General features: G+C 41.6%; 1 protein-coding gene across 1 annotated transcript in view; it reads left to right on the top strand.

Moving 5' to 3' along the window:
• The window catches only part of Dip-B (Dipeptidase B), a 30,472-nt gene extending 11,813 nt beyond the window's left edge, over positions 1 to 18,659 (top strand). The window contains exons 2-12 of the mRNA XM_076192361.1: positions 2,650 to 2,789; positions 2,992 to 3,133; positions 5,662 to 5,779; positions 6,015 to 6,115; positions 7,079 to 7,254; positions 7,425 to 7,529; positions 7,787 to 7,905; positions 9,959 to 10,132; positions 10,241 to 10,399; positions 10,941 to 11,093; positions 18,193 to 18,659. Coding sequence (XP_076048476.1) covers positions 2,650 to 2,789; positions 2,992 to 3,133; positions 5,662 to 5,779; positions 6,015 to 6,115; positions 7,079 to 7,254; positions 7,425 to 7,529; positions 7,787 to 7,905; positions 9,959 to 10,132; positions 10,241 to 10,399; positions 10,941 to 11,093; positions 18,193 to 18,339 — 1,534 coding nt within the window. The 3' untranslated portion in view covers positions 18,340 to 18,659. The remainder of the gene's footprint in view (positions 1 to 2,649; positions 2,790 to 2,991; positions 3,134 to 5,661; positions 5,780 to 6,014; positions 6,116 to 7,078; positions 7,255 to 7,424; positions 7,530 to 7,786; positions 7,906 to 9,958; positions 10,133 to 10,240; positions 10,400 to 10,940; positions 11,094 to 18,192) is intronic.
• Positions 18,660 to 19,478: the final 819 nt, after the last annotated feature.

Below are 19,478 nucleotides of genomic sequence, written 5' to 3'. Positions count from 1 at the left end.
ACATCAATAGTCGGGGCCTGCAGTAGTTGTACCCATACGTGTGAAACTGTCGTCAATCTATTTAATTCACCTCTGCAGGACCCCCCGCTCCCTACCGTCACGTGATTGTACTTCACTCGAGAACAAAGTTGGTTTTGTTATCTCGGGTTTGATAAGCATATGTGAGGCCCGCTTGTCGCCAAGCATCTTATGCGCAGGCAGATCTGTTTTAAATGAGAATTGTTGGTTGTAGTATTTCTCATGTATATGCAGTTCTTGCCAAAATGTCAGGGATGAAAGAAATGTATCCTGGGAGTAGCCTTTAGTACTATGCATGCTGTGAAGGTGAATGGAATTATTTTACGGTAGCCAAAATAAAACAGTATAAGAGTTAAATGACATGAATTCGCTATTTGGTTTATGTAAATGTATTTTTATTTTGTGTAGAAGGGAGATGTGTTTACGTCCGTTCTTTCCGTGAGCGAACTAGAGATCTCTTATTTTTAGTGGGAAGTATAAGGAATGCAGTGAAGAGTCATTGCGGCGAGAGGACATTCGAGAAGTAATTCAAACCACAAGCAAGACTCGACAAAAGGAAATATTCGTTCCCATGCCGAGTGATTGATATGTGGAATGCATGACCAGAGACGGTAGTGAAATGTGAAACTTGAAAAGCAACTGAATATCCACCACACGTATCCACACCGTCAACCGTCAGGCTAGTGATGGCGGGAGATCATCTATTAGTAGATAGATTCAGTTGATGGTATACCTTGGTGGCAGTTTTGTAATTGCCCCTTGGCCACTGTATGAAATTTTGTCGAAATGCATTCCACCCAAATGTAATGGTCTGCTACTTCGCTACGCAGTGCAGTTGGTGACAGTAATTGTAGAACTATTGGGCACCAACGTTCCCTCCAATCTGTGCGCGCGCGCATCTTTTACAACTAGTGCACATAAAAGAAAAATCTGCGCGCACAAGGTTTTCAAATATTAAAATCCTTTCAGTAAAGAAGTTCCACCCAAACGTCAACTTAAAAATAAAAAAAATATGGTACGCCACTGCTTGGAAGTAATATGTAATAACTTACGAATTTGCTTAAATGAGATGGTGACTCGCATGGGCACATACTTTTCAGAGAAGGCAAAGTTTGCACACAAGCAAATTTCTGAACACACTCCCAGTTAAGAAAATAGAGGGAATATTATCAAGCACACCATTCGATTGCATTCATGACAACTAATATTCAAACATTTGGTTACTCTAGCGTTCGAGTAGGAATCCTTCCGCCTCCGTCCAGATCTTGTAATGTAATATTGTTAATGGTGTTTAAATTTGTGGCTATAATTCACCTCGTTTGTTTTATTAATCCATAAAATAATGTAGGGTTCTGTGATATTTTTTTCTTCAGTTGTGAAATAATATAGGATTCTGCGGGGGTTTTTTTCGTAGCATATTTTCAATTCGAGCCTACAGTGTACGTTGGTTTATGTTCGTAGCACGTTTTCGATGAAACGGCATAAATTGGTACTTCTATTCTACCCGATTGTGTTAGGAACATCGTATTGCGAGAATGAGCGCGATTTATACAAGTATAATTATGTAATCTGAAAACAATAACGCGTAATATTGCTCTTGACACGGTATCAGCTGGTGGGCGTCACGAATACACCCTCTTCACATCCTCTCGTATGAATCGTAATACAGTATCTACATACGTTCGCTAAACTGCCCTTCACTCGCAGGTCTAGCACAATAAAGTTTTCTCAGCGTCTCTTCTTCGATGTCCAAAACACTATATTAACCGAAAATATGTGATATACTTTCAGAAAATATGACGTGGCGTGTATAGACAGTACCGATGTCGAAAGATCATGTGCCGTCTGGTGACTATGACGTCACCCAGTGTGAAGTGGGAAGGGAAAGGAGATTGGGAAAAAAATTATTTTACGCCTTGAAGTGGGTGATTGTGGGCTCGCCCTGGTTGTGATAATTGAGTTGGATACAATATTTATAATTGGAACAATGTTTCTAGTACCAAGATAAGAATAATAGTAATAATAACTAAATTAATAATTTTAACCAGAAAGGAACGACCTTCCTATTCTCCACGAGCTCTTTATTATTACCCTCCAAATTTTGATCCACCTTATTATTCATAATTTCATATCTCGACCTTTTGTAATTTGGTTGTCATCTCGTATCTTGCGTCGTAGAGGCTGCACTCGTATGATCCCCGAGCACTTGTTATTTGATAAGGCTGATAAAGCATACACCCTCATATGAGTCAGACCCATCCAACTCTTGATGAAGATTTTAAGCTTTTGAATAGTATAGGAGCAGAATTAGGTGATGGGTTAGTGGAAAATGAGATCGCCATAGTATGGATCCATTTATAGTTTAGTAGCATTAGCCTACTGTGTACAATTTTATTTAGTTTGACACAAGGTTTTATTCAGCTAATGGGAAGATTTAAGTGGTTCCTATTTGTAGTACTTAACATTTTCTGGCACTGAAATGTCAAAGAATCATTCAAGTAAATTAATATGAACCTCATCAAATCTAGAGGGGTTATGACAGCATGGTATTCTTTAATTGGCCTTATCAAAGTTGTATGCAGTGGGAATACATTATTATGGTTTGTGAATAATTAGTACTCTGGATTTCAGGCTAGATTTTGAGGTGTCGGCGGAGACCAAGCTAGAAGCAAGTGGCTATGATGGCATCATTGTGGTCACAGATTCTTTGGAAAAGCTAGTTGGCCCCTATGAAAAGTTACAGGCTCCCCTCAAAGCGCAGGCTGACATTGGTAAGGTTATATATGTAATATGTATGTAAATTCCATATATTTAGGCTCGTGTTCTAGTCAGTTGGTGAAATATTACAACCATTACTACTAGTGACACTAGTAATATTTCACTAGTTCACCTTGGTATTTCATTTCATTCATTCATAGCAAAAACATTCAAATTTGTTGCCCTTCCCATAACGGTGCCTCATTATCTTTTCAGATAAGACCGTCATAGAAGATGGTGCTTGTCTACGGGTGGACCTTCCTGCAGGTCGTTTTGTCTTTGCTCCTACTGGTCCCCTGAACCGGGATTATGATGATGTTAGGAGATTTGCTGATGCTGCAGCATCTGGTATTAAGAGGTAATTACTTTCCTTATATTGAAGAGGTGATTTTACTTGTAGAATTTAAAAAAATTCTCAGCCTACAGCATGTATAATGGAGGACTGTCACCCCTCTAGCATTTTTATTGAATTCTCTTTTTGTAAAGATAAATTTATGTATGGATAAGAAAGGATACAACAGAAGGAGAAAGATCAAAACATGAGAACTTGTTTGTCAAACCCAAGATAGATCTGATGAGTTTTTCATGTGGGAAAATACAGAGAACAATTGATTGGGTGAGAGGTAAAGAAACGAATGCTGCAGGCATTGGTAACCAGTCCTGTATACACAGATTTCCAGAAGTAGATAGATATTTTAAGAAATCTGTGGACAATGTTGAGACACCAGGAAAAATGGTTTACCAGGTAATATTGTGGCTCAAGAGAGGTAATGGCCAAGTAGTGCAGGAATTGGTATAGTTGGTACTGTGAGCTTCCGTAGAAATCCAAAGTGTTAGTGAGTGTTGCCAAAATGTTGAGGGAAGTGGAATATTGCAGTGCCCCTACAATCCTATATTACTGGTTTGGAGAGTTGCTTTTGTACCAGTCCAGAGATTTGAACAAGCCTTATGTTTAGTATGCATGTGTAAATGTCTAATTTATCCAGTCCATTTCAAATACAGTTGCAGATTTTTATTTTCATGCAATTCTTGTGATCTAGTTTAATAGGTACCCTTAGAGATTCGGAGACAACAAAAACAAAATACCGCAAGTTTAGATGTATTACCAATTTTCATTGATTTCAGCACCTGGGGATTTGCATCATCTTTCATTTTGTCCTCCAGAGTTGCTAAAACCACCAGCATCTAAAATTCAATCCTCTATCACCTCCGATTTCTTTCTCTTTCTCTTTCTTTCTATTTCTTTCTCTCTTTCTCTTTCTTTCTATTTCTTTCTCTCATCTCTTTCTTTCTCTCTCTCTCTCTCTCATCTCTTTCTTTCTCTCTCTCTCTCTCTCTCAACCCCCACCCCTGTCCCTTTTTATGATATCAATTTTTAAATATGCATTACACCTACCACCAGAGAGTAACCCATTGTTAAAAAATTTACATGTCCAGACCTTTAAATGTATTTTGGCTTTTATTTAAAGGTGCTGTTTCCAAATAGTGCTTGCTATATGTTTGAATTTAGTCTTCTGTCCAATACTAGGATGCAGCATGTTTCACTTGCTTTAAAGTGCCTCTATGGGCAAAGCTGTTGCGAATTACCTGAAGGCTGCAGGTCTTTTGCAAGAAACCAGGGGCAGATTGATTGATACCAGTGTGGAGGAGGGAGGCGTCTGCCTGTTATGCATGGAATAAGTTTTGAGAAATGCATGACCATATATTGCAGTTGTAAATCTCTTTCTAAAGCAAACTTTTAAATTTAGAGTAAATGTCTGGGCTGAATAAAAAGTATTATGAAAGATGGGTATTCAGTATTTTGTCACTGATACTTCTATCTTTTGGGGGGGGGGCAGTATCACACTGATATGATAAATGAAGAGATTTATGGGGGGCAGGAGAAAGGAAGGACAGTGAAAGTTAAAACTAATGATCATAAAAGAATACAGTGTGACTGGTCCATAAGGGTGTCATTAAAGCCTTTATAGACTTCATGAAAATTATGGAATCAATACTCCACATGGGGGTAGATATTTGGGGATGAACAAAAATATAAAGGTGTATGAAGGAGCAACTCTACCCACTGTTCTATAGAGCAGATTCTGTATATGGTAAATGAAGAGGGGGGGGGGGTTTGAAGTAGAGTATTTTGAGATTAATAGTAGATATAAGAATTGACGTGGGGAAATGTACCAGTGGGAAGGGAGCTGTCAGATAGGGTAGTTCAAAGAATGCCAATGTGTATTGATCACTGTAACCAGATTTTCTATCATAAAATATGGATGTGGATTGGTTGAAGGGTGTCAAACTCCTTATATGAAGGGGACGTGGCCTTTTGGTAAATGTATGCATGTCTTGAAAGAGCAAGTGAAGGACAGTGGAGTACTGAATTTAGAGCTCCTTGTCATCCATGTGATGGTTGCACCTTTGGCACTTGATATTTTGATGGGACAATTTTGTATTGGTACTGATTTAGTGCCAGGTGGTAATCTGAATGGAGGTGCACCAGTCACTGGCTTGAAGTGGAAGGGGAACAGTTGCCGGTTGTCAGCTCTTAGCGGAAAGGTTTAAGCAGTACATTTAAAGGTGATATTAGTGGATCATAGGCTTGGTCTGGAGACTTCAGCCCCAGAGGGCTACTGCACTTAATGGAGGTGGGGGGGTGGGGAAAGATGTGTTTTGAGAATCTGCAGCTGTCAGTCTTGTAGGACCACCACAAGCAAGTGCCCATCATTGAACCCTATATGTTTGCATCTTCAAATTAGAACCGTATAGATTTTTGAAATGTAAACATAGGAAAAAGGTATTATTTTGGGGCACATAATGGAAATACTGTATGTAATTTTATTTACAGTAAAGTCTTTTTTCTACAAGGAGTGTTATTGCTACAACTATTTGATTTAGGGCCTTGAAGATTGGAATGAAAGCCCCTCTGCTGGTACGAGCTCCTGATTCTTCCTTTGAGCATGCTGACCTCGTCACCCTGCTTGGAGCTCTGCATGCACTCTACGTACCATTGGAGGTGACTGCTTGCCAAGTTGCTTTTCATAGGTAGAATCTTGAAGTAAAATAAAACATGAACATCATAAACTTGTCTTGTGTTATGTAAAAAGTGGTTTGGCAATTCCAACAAGACTTTTTCATCTGGGAAATTGCATTGTCAACTACTGTTGTAGTTTTAAAGCTGTTTAGTTTTCATCATGTTATGCATTCTGTCTTAAGATGTTGAAAACCTAAATATGGTTCATTGTGCTCAGGTGCGAGAAGCTTTACCAGAAAAGGCCAAGAAGGTGAAGAGGCTTGGTTATGTGGGCAATGCTAAAACAGTACAACTCGCTTTGGCCTTAGAAAGTGCCAGGTGAGTATAACAGTACCTTCAAAAATTTTTTTAATTAATATTATGTAGAGCTTTTTCAGGATAGTGTTTTTGATAGTTTACATTGTTCCATAAATTAGAAGGCCAGTATTGTAAAGTGACATAATTTTTGTGCAAGTGCTCACTGTTTCTTACATCTTTACTTTGCAACTTCAGTTCTGGCCTTTCCCACAGGTACCTTTAATATCCCTTTTCTTGCATAAACTTGATTGGTGTTTATCTGGTTCTTGTTCAAGATGGACTTACGCACATCTACATATATACCAATGGTTTCTTCCTCCTTATAAGGCACACACCTTCTCCCACCCATTTCACTCCCACCCCCCACCCCCCACCCCTGTTTCTCACTCATCTTGGCTCCCTATGGATGAAGGGTCATCCTTGTCTCCTGCTTACTGCCTGGGTCAGAAGCTATGCAGCAAGATGCAGCACATCCACAGCAGGGCCACTTCACTTGCACAGCAACCCCCATTCTCTGTCTCCACCTGGGAAATTAGAGAAGATGAGAAGTTCCTTTTGGATTGTGTTAAAATATTGTCTTTACACAACTTTTCTCCAGTCACCCCTGTCCCCTTCCTTCTTGCTTGACAGACTTTCCCCTCTTGCTCAAAGCTCCTTTCACCCCAGCCATCCATCCATTTTAAGCATATACTATTCAATAATAATATTGCCAACCTTGTAAGCGGGGAAACCCTCTTATGCCTTTACTTTTAGGTATAAGGTGCCAAGATAAGAAGGAGGGTGGAGGGGAGTAGAGTATGTAGAGGATGGAATGGGTGGGAGTGGTTTCCATGCCTTTTTCTTTTGGCTACCTCCTGTGTAAGGGGAAAAGCCTTTGGTATATGCATATGTACGAGTATGTAAGGGGGAAGAAGCTATTGCTATATAGAGAATTATGTGGCTGTGATCTAGGTGGTGTTTCTTATTCCAACACTACTTTGGTAGGATTGTTGCAAGAGACATTGGTGGTTCAGACCCTGAACGGATGGCGCCTCCCAGAGTTGAAGAATATGTTCGCAATGTTTTCCAAGGAACAGCTGTTGGTGTGGAAGTTGTATCGGATGATGAAACTCTTTGCAAAGAATATCCTCTGTTTTCAGCAGTTAATCGTTGTGCCAAAGGTTAGTCAAAAGGATATTGTATATTGTGGCAAAACTGTATAGTGAGAGTATTGGAGAAATGGGCAAAATACTTTTTTGTTTTAACAAAGAGCAAAAGGATAAAAGACATCAGTCGTGATAGAATATGTATATATTGGTAATTATAAAAGGTACTTCATTTTCCTTTACAGGTGTACCAAGGCATCAGGGAAGAATTATTTATCTGGACTATAAAGGGGCAGGTCCCATTGAACATACACTTCAGCTTGTGGGCAAGGGTGTTACTTACGACACAGGTGGGTTTGTTTAGATTATTTTGGAATCTTGCTCATAACTACACAGCTGTTTTATTATTTCCCTAAGCTTTGAAGAAGGTATATGAAACTGGAAGCTAGTGTTTTAATTGAGATGCGAGACATTTTGTCTGTTTACTTGCCAGTTTCTGGTTTTAATTTTCTTTTTCTTTTTAGCTACTTAATTAAATTGATCATGATTTAATGTAAATGTGCTAGCAAGTGTTGATCATTAGAATAGCAAGTGTTCTCTGCCATAGGTGGTGCTGACATCAAAGCTGGAGGAGTGATGGCTGGAATGCACAGGGACAAATGTGGATCTGCGGCTGTTGCAGGCTTCATGCAGGCAGTGGCAACCCTCCAGCCACCAAACCTGCGGGTAAGAATACAAAAGAATTACATTTTTCCAAATGTGTTACAGGTTGCCATGCTGCAGTATAAGGGTTGCATTCTGCTCAGGGTATGAAAAACCCTATTGATACTGAGATATGTTACCTTTTAAGCAAGGATGGGGGTGCAAGATCACAGTATTACCAATGTGACTTCTTGTCCATGAGAATGATAGCTACTTATCACAAGTCCAGCACATGATCTAAGACTATTATGGTAAATCACACGTGTATGCACATGCTTGCTCACTCACTTGTTAGTAAAAGGTTAAGGCACCCAGCACCTATGGATTCTTCTTAAATACTTATCTTCAATATTAGAGTAAAAACACCAGGCAAAGTGAAAGGATCTTGTATTCTATGATGGTTATCTTGAGCAGTGGATGTGCTGTGTCTTGTGACACTGCTTCTGACCCAGGGCAGTGGACAAGGTGCAGGGATGACCCGTCATCCAGGAGGTGCTAAGATAAGAGGGAGGGTAGAGGGGTGTGGAGTGTATTCAGGGATGGAATGGGTGGAAATGATTTTATGCCTTTTCCTTTTTGGCTACCTCCCTTCTAAGGGGGGAAAAAGCCTTGGTATATGTATGTATGTATCTTGAGCACTACCTATGGAGAGAGTTGTTTGACTTTCTTATGGGACCACCTTATGCAGTCTGGGAACTAGTAATCCCTATCCTGAAACCGAACAATCGGAGAACCTAACTGTTGAATATTATGACTTCAGACAAATTTTCCCATCCCTTTCAACAAGTAAATGCTGATGGCATAAATTTAGTATAGGTGAACATCCCACAGAGTTGATACTGGGATACTCCTGTGATATTACAATGTTCACAAAGAAGCAAAAATCTACATGGCTGTAATGAGCAGGGACTCAAACCCTGTAAAGTACAATTGCTACACAGAGCAACATGTGTCTTTGCTGAATATCAAATTATCTTAATTATTTATATTCCAATTGTTTTGAATATTTCATAGATCCTAAAATTACATCTTGCTGGTCTTTGGGCCACTTTGTGATTTTCTTCATCTAAGTCCTGGTTAGTTATGGTGATCCATGTGCCAGCTTTGGGCGTAGCAGGGTTATAGGCATGGGAGTGGAAGGGAGACTGGTGCACTCTCATAGAATGCATCCCGTCACTGTGGTTTAGCACCCACTTCATCGTATTTACATTTCAGATGATAGGGTTTGTATGAGGTGTAATTGGGGTAAATTTTGTATTGTGCCCCAATCACAAATCACAGATGCTTCTGATCAGCTTCAAATCATGTCTTGTACTCTAAAAAATGCCTCTGTCAGGATTTATTCCTGACACCCTCTAGGCAGTAAAGGAGTGCATCCAATTACAATTACACATTGTGACTCAGTGTTTGCCTTGATCTAATTGCCTTTTGTGCTGATTGCCTTGTAGGATGTACTAATGGTGGCTCATTCTGACTAATAGTTTCTTCACCTGTTGTTGTTGCCATGCCCTAGACTGTCTAGCTGAGCAGTCACATGTCCCTGAGGAAAGCCATGGATGAAATAGGGTTTTCCCACAAATCCCTTGGTATATATTGTGTTGTTGGTGTGCATGATTGTGTACAATGCAGTTTTCCATAATATGTTGTATGGGGTGAAGTGTTGCATCCCTGAGAGTTGTCTGCAATGTGGTCATGTAGCCTCTTCTGGTAGCTTAGAAGGGTTGGATGGTAGCCACGCCACAGTCTGGCCAGTTGTCCTTTCAGGGGCTAGAAGAATCAAAGAGGTGGATATCAGGAGGCTTTGCATGCACCAATATATTGTCTTGGTTTGTTGATGGAGCAGTGTGCAATATAATTATGGATATGCTTCTGGAGGCTGGTATGTTGTGGTTGTGGAGGAAGAGAAGAGAGTATTTGTGTGTGACCAGGTTGTTGATCTGCAGTTTTGTAGGGGGCTTTAGTATGTTGATAGTAGGGGCTATATGAAAATATTAGTTATGGTTTGGTTGATGAAATTGTTAGTGTATAGGAGTTGGTTTAATGTGCTCATAGGGTAAATAATCCATATTTCTAACAGGTGATTGGGAGCATGGCCATGGTTCGCAACAGTGTTGGCTCAGACTGCTATGTTTCTGACGAGATCATTACATCACGTGCTGGTGTCAGGGTGCGTGTTGGCAACACTGATGCTGAAGGTCGGATGGCAATGGCAGATGTTTTGTGTCGTATGAAGGAAAGAGCTGCTGAACAGGTAGAATAAATAGATTTTAATTATGACATATGTATATACATATACAAAAGGTTCGTAACCCCAAGTAAGTCTAATATTGTGTAACTCTACCTTTTTCTCCCTGATTAGGTGGATCCATATATTATGACCATAGCCACTTTGACTGGACACTGTGTACTAGCTGTAGGGGAGGCCTATTCTGCCATCATGGACAATGGACCAGCAACACTTAGTAACACCTCCAGAATGGTACAGCAGGCAGGACACCAACTAGGAGACCCCCTAGAAGTGAGGCTCTAGAAATTCTGGTTGCACATTACTTTTATAAAATAACATTGGAAAAACTATATCAATAGGCTTGTATCTCCTAGTCCAGTGGTTCATTGTCGTTTCTCCTCTTTACAAGATTGTCCACTGTAGGTGGACAGAATTTTTGGCATGAACCATGCTTGTATGGGTCTTTCCAGATTCAACAAAAGCACTGTCCACCTCACCCCAGGTGGATGGTATTTTTGTCGAGCACTTTATATAGACTAGAATTGGTAGAATTATGTTCTGACAACTTAAATTTAAGAATCGACAATTGCCAGAGAACCCATGTTAGCATCAGTGGTAAATTTTCCCTTACATTTAGTAATGCATAACTTAATTTTGGTTGTTTGTTCAGAGGGAAACTCAAACTGAAGATGTTCTGAAAGGATGTTGACAGTTCATGAATAACCCATTAATTGAATAACTGGCATAAACAGAACAAAACTTATGAAGTATGCCACCATAGAATTCAGACAGATTTTGTGGAGAGTTAATTGTACATGCCATGTCTCCTCAGGTGTCTACTATCCGTCGGGAAGACTATGCATTCCACAAAGGAAAAAGTGAGTATGAAGATGTGTTGCAGTGCAACAACCTTCCATCATCCCGTACTCCTCGAGGTCATCAGACACCTTCTGCCTTCATGATCTTGGCTGCTGGTTTGGACAAGGTACTGTGTAGGCATTGGTAGTTAGAATTGTTATTAGTATTGTATTCTCATGCAATTTACATTTATAAAACAAACTTAGATTAAAGAATTTTTGGTAGATAATACATCTTGTGTCTTAATATCGCAATTGCTGTCATGTCCATTTTGCCCCTATACTAAGAAAAGTTGTGGTCGTGTATGTGGTTCCACGTTTCTGCCCCATACAGTGCTGCTGGCACAATCACTCCTTCATACAGTCTCCTCTTCGCATCCATTCCCAAATGTCTATTCCTCATTACACTCTTTAAACGACCAAGGCATTTACTCGCTTCTCTCAATCTACATTCTACCTCCACCTTCACTCCACCTTTTCCTGCTACACTTGCACCCAAGTATCTAAAACTATCCACTTCCTCCAGTTGCTCTCCCTTAATGTTCACTTCCAGTCTACTGCCACTTTCACCCCTTGTACATCTCATCACCTTACTTTTACCCACATTTATCTTTAGCTTTCTTCTATCACATACTCTCCCAAACTCTGCCACCAGCTTCCTCAATCCCTCCTCTGACCCTGCCACAAGCGCAGTGTCGTCCGCAAACAACAACTGGCTCACCTCCCACTTTTCTCCATTTTCTTTAACCATCTCCAATCCCTGACTCACTACCCTAGCATTCACCTCTCGCACCACCCCATCCATGTATAAGTTGAACAGCCAGGGCGACATAACGCATCCTTGACGAAGTCCCACCTTTACTTCAAACCACTCACTCTCTCCATTTCTAATCCTAACACATGCTCTACTACTCTCATAAAAACTCTTGACAGCTCCCAAAAGCTTTCCTCCTATCCCATAAATCTGCATAACCTCCCACAGTGCCTTTCTGTCTACCCTATCATAAGCCTTTTCCAGATCCATAAAAGCCCAAAAAACATCCTTCCCCTTTCCTATAGCTTTCTCACATATGTCTTACCACAAAGATCTGATCTACACAACCTCTACCCGTCCTAAATCCACACTGTTCCTCACCAATTACTCCTTCTGTTCCTCTCCTAATCCTCTCAATTAAGATCCTCCCATAAGCCTTCCCTACTACACTCAACAGGCTAATCCCTCTGAAATTACTACATTCACACTTGTCCCCTTTTGGGGCAGAAGCGTGGAACATAAGAGAAGAAGAGAGAAGGAGTTTGAATGTGTTTGAGATGAGGTGTCCGAGAAGTATGGTGGGGGTTACTAGGCTGGATAGAGTGAGAAATGAGGAGGTGAGGAGGAGAACAGGGGTGAAAAAGGATTTGGGAGATAGGGTTGATGAAAGAATATTAGGATGGTTTGGACACATGGAAAGAATGAGTGAAGAAAGACTAGTAAAAGAGGTATGGAAGGCAGATGTGGAGGGAGTGAACATGAGGGGACGTCCTAGGATGAGGTGGATGGATGGGGTGAAGGGGGCTTTGGGGAAGAGGGGAATGTCTGTTGAGGAAGGAAGGGAGAGGACGGAAGACAGAGGTGAGTGGAGAATGGTTGTATATGGATGATGTTGTGACTGCATGAGGAGGAATGGGCTGGGGGGTGGGGTAGTATGTGTGAGTAAATTTTGACGCAGCCCGAAGGGTTTTCTCCCCGTCCTCGCCTTATATGCAAAGGGGGACGGAGAGGGGGGGGTCGCCGATTAAATGAAGCGGCCTTGCTGTGGATGTACTGTGTCTTGCGACACTGCTTCTGACCCAAGGCGGTGGGCAGGGTGCAGGGATGACCCGTCATCCAGGAGGTGCTCAGATGAGAGGAAGGGTGGGAGGGGTGTGGAGTGTATTTAGGGATGAAATGGGTGGGAGTGTTTTTATGCCTTTCCCTTTTTGGCTACCTCCCTTGGAAGGGGGAAAAAGCCTTGGTATATGTATGTATGTATGTGTATGTGGTTGCTCCCATACAAAAAAAAAAGTGTTGTTGTGTATAGATAATGCTGTGATGCATGAAAGGGAGTGGGAGGGGGTGAGTATGTGTGAATGATGTTTTGATGCAGCCCAAAGGGATTTCTCCCAGTCTTCCCTTTTTCTGCATGAGGGGGCAGAAAGGGGGGGGTTGCCGATTAAATGAAGCGGCCTTGCCATGGATGTGCTGGGTCTTGCTACACTGCTTCTGACCCAGGGCAGTAGGCAAGATGCAGGGATGACCCGTCATCCAGGAGAAGCATAAGAGGGAGGAAGGGGGATGAATGGGAGTGGAGTATGTGGGGATGGAATTGGTGGGAGTGGATTTTATACCTTTGTTTTTTGGCAACCTCCCTTGTAAGGGGCAATAACGATTGGTATATGTACATACATACATATACCAAGGCTTTTTCCCCCTTACAAGGGAGGTGGCCAAAAAGAAAAAAGGCATAAAATCATTCCATCCCTAAATACACTCCACTCCCCTCCACCCTCCCTCCCATCTTAGCATCTCCTGGATGACGGGTCATCCCTGCACCTTGTCCACTGCCCTGGGTCAGAAGCAGTGTCACAAGTCAGCACATCCACAGCAAGGCCGCTTCATTAAATCAGCGACCCCCCTCTCTGTCCCCCCATGCATAAAAGAAGACGGGGAGAAATCCCTTTGGGCTGCGTCAAATTTTGCTCACACATACTACCTCTCCCCCCACTCATTCCACCTCATGCATCACATCATGCATCACATCATGCATCACATCACCCCTGTCTTCTGTCCTCTCCCGTCCTTCCTCAACAGACATTCCCCTCTTCCCCAAAGCCCCCTTCACCCCATCCATCCATCTCATCCTTGGACATCCCCTCATGTTCACTCCCTCCTCATCTGCCTTCCGTACCTCTTTTACCAGTCTTTCTTCACTCATTCTTTCCATGTGTCCAAACCATCCTAATACTCTTTCATCAACCCTATCTCCCAGCTCCCTTTCTACCCCTGTTCTCCTCCTCACCTCATTTCTCACTTTATCTAGCCTAGTAACCTCTATCATACTTCTCAGACACCTCATCTCAAACACATTCAAAACTCCTCTCTTCCTCTCTTATGTTCCATGTTTCTGCTCCATACAGTGCTGTTGGCACAATCACTCCTTCATACAGTCTCCTCTTAGCATCCATTCCTAAATGTGTATTCCTCATTACACTTTTTAATCCACCAAGGCATTTACTTGCTTCTCTCAATCTACATTCTACCTCCACCACCACTCCACCTTTTCCTGCCACATTTGCACCCAAGTATCTAAAAATATCCACTTCCTCCAGTTGCTCTCCCTTAATACTCACTTCCAATCTGCTGCCACTTTCACCCCTTGTACATCTCATCACCTTACTTTTACCCACATTTATCTTCAGCTTTCTTCTTTCACACACACTCCCAAACTGTCACTAACTTCCTCAATCCCTCCTCTGATCCTGCCACAAGTGCAATGTCGTCCGCAAACAACAGCTGGCTCACCTCCCACTTTTCTCCATTTTCTTTAACCATCTCCAATCCCTGACCCACCGCCCTTGAATTTACCTCTTGCACTACCCCATCCATGTACAAGTTGAACAGCCAGGGCGACATAACACATCACGTTTACCTCGAACCACTCACTCTCTCCATTTCTTATCCTGACACGTGATCTACTACTCTCGTAAAAACTCTTGACAGCTCCTAGGAGCTTTCCTCCTATCACGTATATCTGCAAAACCTCCCATAGTGCCTTCCTGTCTACCCTGTCGTAAGCCTTTTCCAGATCCATAAAAGCCCAAAAAACATCCTTCCCCTTTCCTATAGCTTTCTCACATATGTCTTACCACAAAAATCTGATCTACACAACCTCTACCCGTCCTAAATCCACACTGTTCCTCACCAATTACTCCCTCTGTTCCTCTCACAATCCTCTCAATCAAGATCCTCCCATAAGCCTTCCCAACTACACGTAACAGTTCTATCCCCCACACTATTTAATCTATACATGCATGACTTACCCACACCAGACACCTCAGAAATACAAATCTCTTCCTACACAGATGACATAACAATCACATGCACACATCGTAACACAGACAAAGCTGCAGAAATAATCCAGCCATACCTTGACACACTCAACACATGGTTCATCACAAACAGACTCAAAATAGCTCCAACCAAATCTACAGCAACACTTCTCACCAACTGGACAAAAGAACACAAATACATACCTCATCTCTACATCAACAACACTCTAATACCACACACAAACACACCGAAAATTCTTGGTGTAACATACGATACATCCATGTCTTTCAAACAACACATCACAAACATAAAAAACAAATGCACACCTAGACTTAACGCACTTAAGTCAATCACTGGAACAACATTTGGACAAAACAAAGAAACTAATATAACAATATACAAACAATGCATACGCTCAGTGATGAATTATGCGAGTCCTGCATGGGCTCCTAATCTCAGTGAGACACACCACAACACCCTTCAAATCATACAAAACAAAGCCCTAAAAACAATTACAGGCTGCACAACTACAACACCTACAGACCATTTACACCATGAAACAAAAGTCCTCAAAGTCAAGGACCACCTCGACATGAGAGGCACACAAACACTTGCTGCAGTCACCACAAACACATCACACCCGCTACACTACATAGCAGAACACCCACACACACCAAGAAACATTAAAACTACACCCAAAGACCTTTATTACGCACAGATACTCTCTTCTCTTCCTCCACAACCACCAAATACCAGCCTCCGGAAACATATTCATGATCATATCACTCACCGCTCCATTAACACACTGAAAGACAACACACTGCTGCATGCCAGACCCCCTGATATCCACCCTTCTGAATCCTCTCTCCCACGAAAGGACAGAGTCCACTTGGCCAGACTGCGATGCGGTCACCACCCAGCACTTCTAAGCTACCAGAAGAGGCTGGACGACTGTGTTGTGAACAGCTGCCCAGGATGTAACACTTCACCCCATACCATACAACACATAATGGAAGACTACATTATACACAATCATGCACGCAAACAACACAACATACACTCTATAAAGGATTTGTGGGAAAACCCAGTTTCGGCTGTGGCCTTCCTTGGGGAGACGGGACTGCTCGGACAGACAGTCTAGGGAACGACAACAACAACAACAACTACACTTAACAAGCTAATCCCTCTGAAACTACTATACTCACATTTGTCCCCTTTTCCCTTGTAAAGTGGAACTATACATGCACTCCTCTAGTCCTCTGGCACTCTACCCTCTCTCCAGCAAACATTAAATAACCTCACCAGCCAGTCACCATCACTGTACCTCCTTTTTTTTTAAACATTCTGCATGGCATCCATCCAGACCAGGTCCCTTACCTGCTTTCATCATCTTAACAACTGCCTTCACTTCATCCTTTCTTATTTCTCCTCCATTGTCCTCATTCATCACGGTCATTTTCTTAGCATTTCCCACTGCAACTATCTTTCCCTCCTTATCCTCCTTCACATTAAGCATCTCCCTTGAATATTCTGCCCATCTTTCCCTTACTGCCTTCTCTTCCATTATCATCTCTCCATCTGCACCTTTTACCTTTTCTTCTCTACTTAGTTCGCCTCCTCCTTCCTCTCTTAATTTCTTTCCAAAACGTCTTTTTATTACTTTCAAAATTTTCTGTCATACTCTTACCCCATTTCACATCTGCTCTCCTCTTTGCCTCCTTTACCTTGTGCTTTACTTCTCTCTTCTTTTCTTTGTACCTCTCATATGACTCCCTCGTCCTATTTTGTAACCAATCTGTGAAAGCTCGCTTCTTCTCTTCTACAACCTTCTTTGTTTCCTCATCCCACCACTCACTACCCTTCCTTCTGTTTCCTCCTGTCCTTCTTGTTCCACACACCATCTTTGCACACTTTGTGACTCCCTCCTTGAACCATCCCCATTCCTCCACCACTCCTAGCTCTACTCTATCCTTCACTCCCTCCCACTCCTCTCTCAGCTTCTTCTTGTACTCCTCCTCCTTTTCATTTTCATTTAAAGAGTTTACTCTAAGCACCTCCTTTTGTCCTTTTCCTCTTTCTCCATCTATCCTCCACTCTCAACTTACCTTCCACCAAAAAATTATCCGATTCCCCCACCCTCTCCCCTTAGCACATGTACATCCTTAACTCTTCCTATCATAATCCTATCTACCACTACATAGTCCATTAATGCTCTATCTACCACCCTTCCCTCCACCACCCTCTCCCATGTGTACTTATGCTTGACTTTCTTCCGAAACACAGTCTTTGCTATCATCAACTCTCTTTCTAGACACATCTCCACCATCAACTCTCCACTACGATTCTTTCCTGGAACTTCACATTTCCCAACCACTCCGTCTATTGGTTCATTTCCTACCCTAGCATTAAGGTCTCCCAGTACTATTACATTGACATTTCTCCCTAATCCCTCTATGCACTTGTTTAAATCTATCCAAAAAGCCTCCCTTTCCTCTACACTCTTCTCACTACCAGGCCCATATGGACTTACAAAAACCCACATCTCCTTTCCCAGTTTCACCTTCATCCACATTATCCTTGAGGAAACCTCCTTCCACTCCACTACACATTTACCTATCTCTTCACTTACTAGTATTGGTATATGTATGTACCAAAAAAGTGAGGGGGGGGGCAATTTTTGTAGATTGTGGTATACAGGTCAACTTGCCAGTCAAGTTGACCGAGATTTTAAGCCCAAAATCTGGTTTTGTTTGCATTTGCCTGTAGATGTAGGCAAGGCTGTAGTAATGCCATGAAATGTGGTACATACATGTACCAAAGGCTTTTTCCCCATACACGGTGGGCAGCCAAAAAGAAAAAGGCATAGAAACCACTCCCACCCATTCCATTCCCTACATATTCCACTCCCCTCCACCCTCCTCCCTCATCTGTGGTACCTTACATTATACAGTACATGGAATTATGTACAATGATGCATCACAATACACACAATACAAAATATATAGTTTCTGCTGTTATACTTATTCGTTCACCCTAAATAAATATAACATCACGGAAAACGTGATATATTTAATAGGTTAAGAATGCACTTAGTGTATAGAACTACACCGTGAAGAATAATCAGTATAGCCAGTTTTACCCTTCTTTACTTTCAGCATGGAAAGGATAGTACACAGCCATTGAAGTATTCCCACATTGACATTGCTGGATCATCCGGCCCATTCCCAGGTGTACCAACAGGTGCTCCCATTCTTGCCCTGGCCAAAGCCTTCATGCCGAAGCTATTTAGTGAGATTTTATAATTGTATTGTTGCCTCACTGCCTTCACGCCATGTTACAGGACTCGCCACTGGAGTGTTGCAATTGGTTTTAGAAAATAATTGGCTTTGACAATGTTTTTAGGATTACATAAATTTCAAGTTCTTTTGTTAAGCATGGATGTACTTTCCTTCCATGATTAAACTCAGGAGTGGTTGTGACCCCAGGGCAAAGCTTAAAAGTATTACAATTTGGAAAATGGTGACTGCCTTATGTACCGTATTACTATCAGTATTGTAACAGTCAACTAGTGTGCTTTTCATAAATTGTTCCATTTGGATGTTCAATAAATTATTTAGCTACATATTGGTTGCATTTGTTGCCTCTCATTAAGCTACATATATAGTTATCTGGTATGTTTAAAGAATTAGAAGTTGGAAGTGTAAGGTATGTGGTTGAGCTGAATGTTGGGGCAGTGGAGGGTTATTGGGTTGTATTAGGGTTGAAAAAAAGTGCTGATAAAATGGGAAGAACTAAAGTATACTGTAAGAAAGTAAGTGTTTTGAGGTGAGGAGTGATGAGGTTCAAGAGATGCAAATTTCGAAAAAATAGTCAAGTTGCCTAAACTACTTGTAGATGTTTGCATATTCAGTGGTATAATATTCCAATTTGCTGTGATCCTCTTCCCTTGTACGTCTCATCACCTTATGGATGGCAACAAATTGGAAGTATTAAGGGAGAAAGGCTGAAGGAAGTGGATAATTATAGATTCTTGGGGTCGCATGTGGTGGGAAAGGGAGGGTGGAGGTAGAATGTAGACTTAAGTAAATAAATGACTTGGGGAAATAAAAAGTGTTATGAGAAAACATTTGGAAATGGATGCTAAGAGAAGATTGTATAAAGAGATGATTGTGCCGACAGCAATGTATGGGGAAGAAACATGGAATATAAGAGTTGTTAGGCTGGATACAGTGAGAAGTGAGAACATAGGAATAAAGGAGACTGCAAGAGACCATAAGACCTACACTAGGCAGCTCCGTATCCATCACCACCTGTCATCCCCATCCATAAAGTTGTCTAATCGTTTTTTAAAACAACTGATAGTTTCAGTGCTTACTACATGGTTACCAAGTTTATTCCATTCATCAACCACCCTATTAGTAAACCAATTCTTGCCTATTTC

Source organism: Oratosquilla oratoria, chromosome 11 (assembly GCF_046742065.1).
Source record: "Oratosquilla oratoria isolate Oo_2021 chromosome 11, ASM4674206v1, whole genome shotgun sequence".
Taxonomy (NCBI): domain Eukaryota; kingdom Metazoa; phylum Arthropoda; class Malacostraca; order Stomatopoda; family Squillidae; genus Oratosquilla; species Oratosquilla oratoria.
Note: the sequence above shows the minus strand (reverse complement) of the source record. Positions and strands in the feature narration are given on the sequence as shown.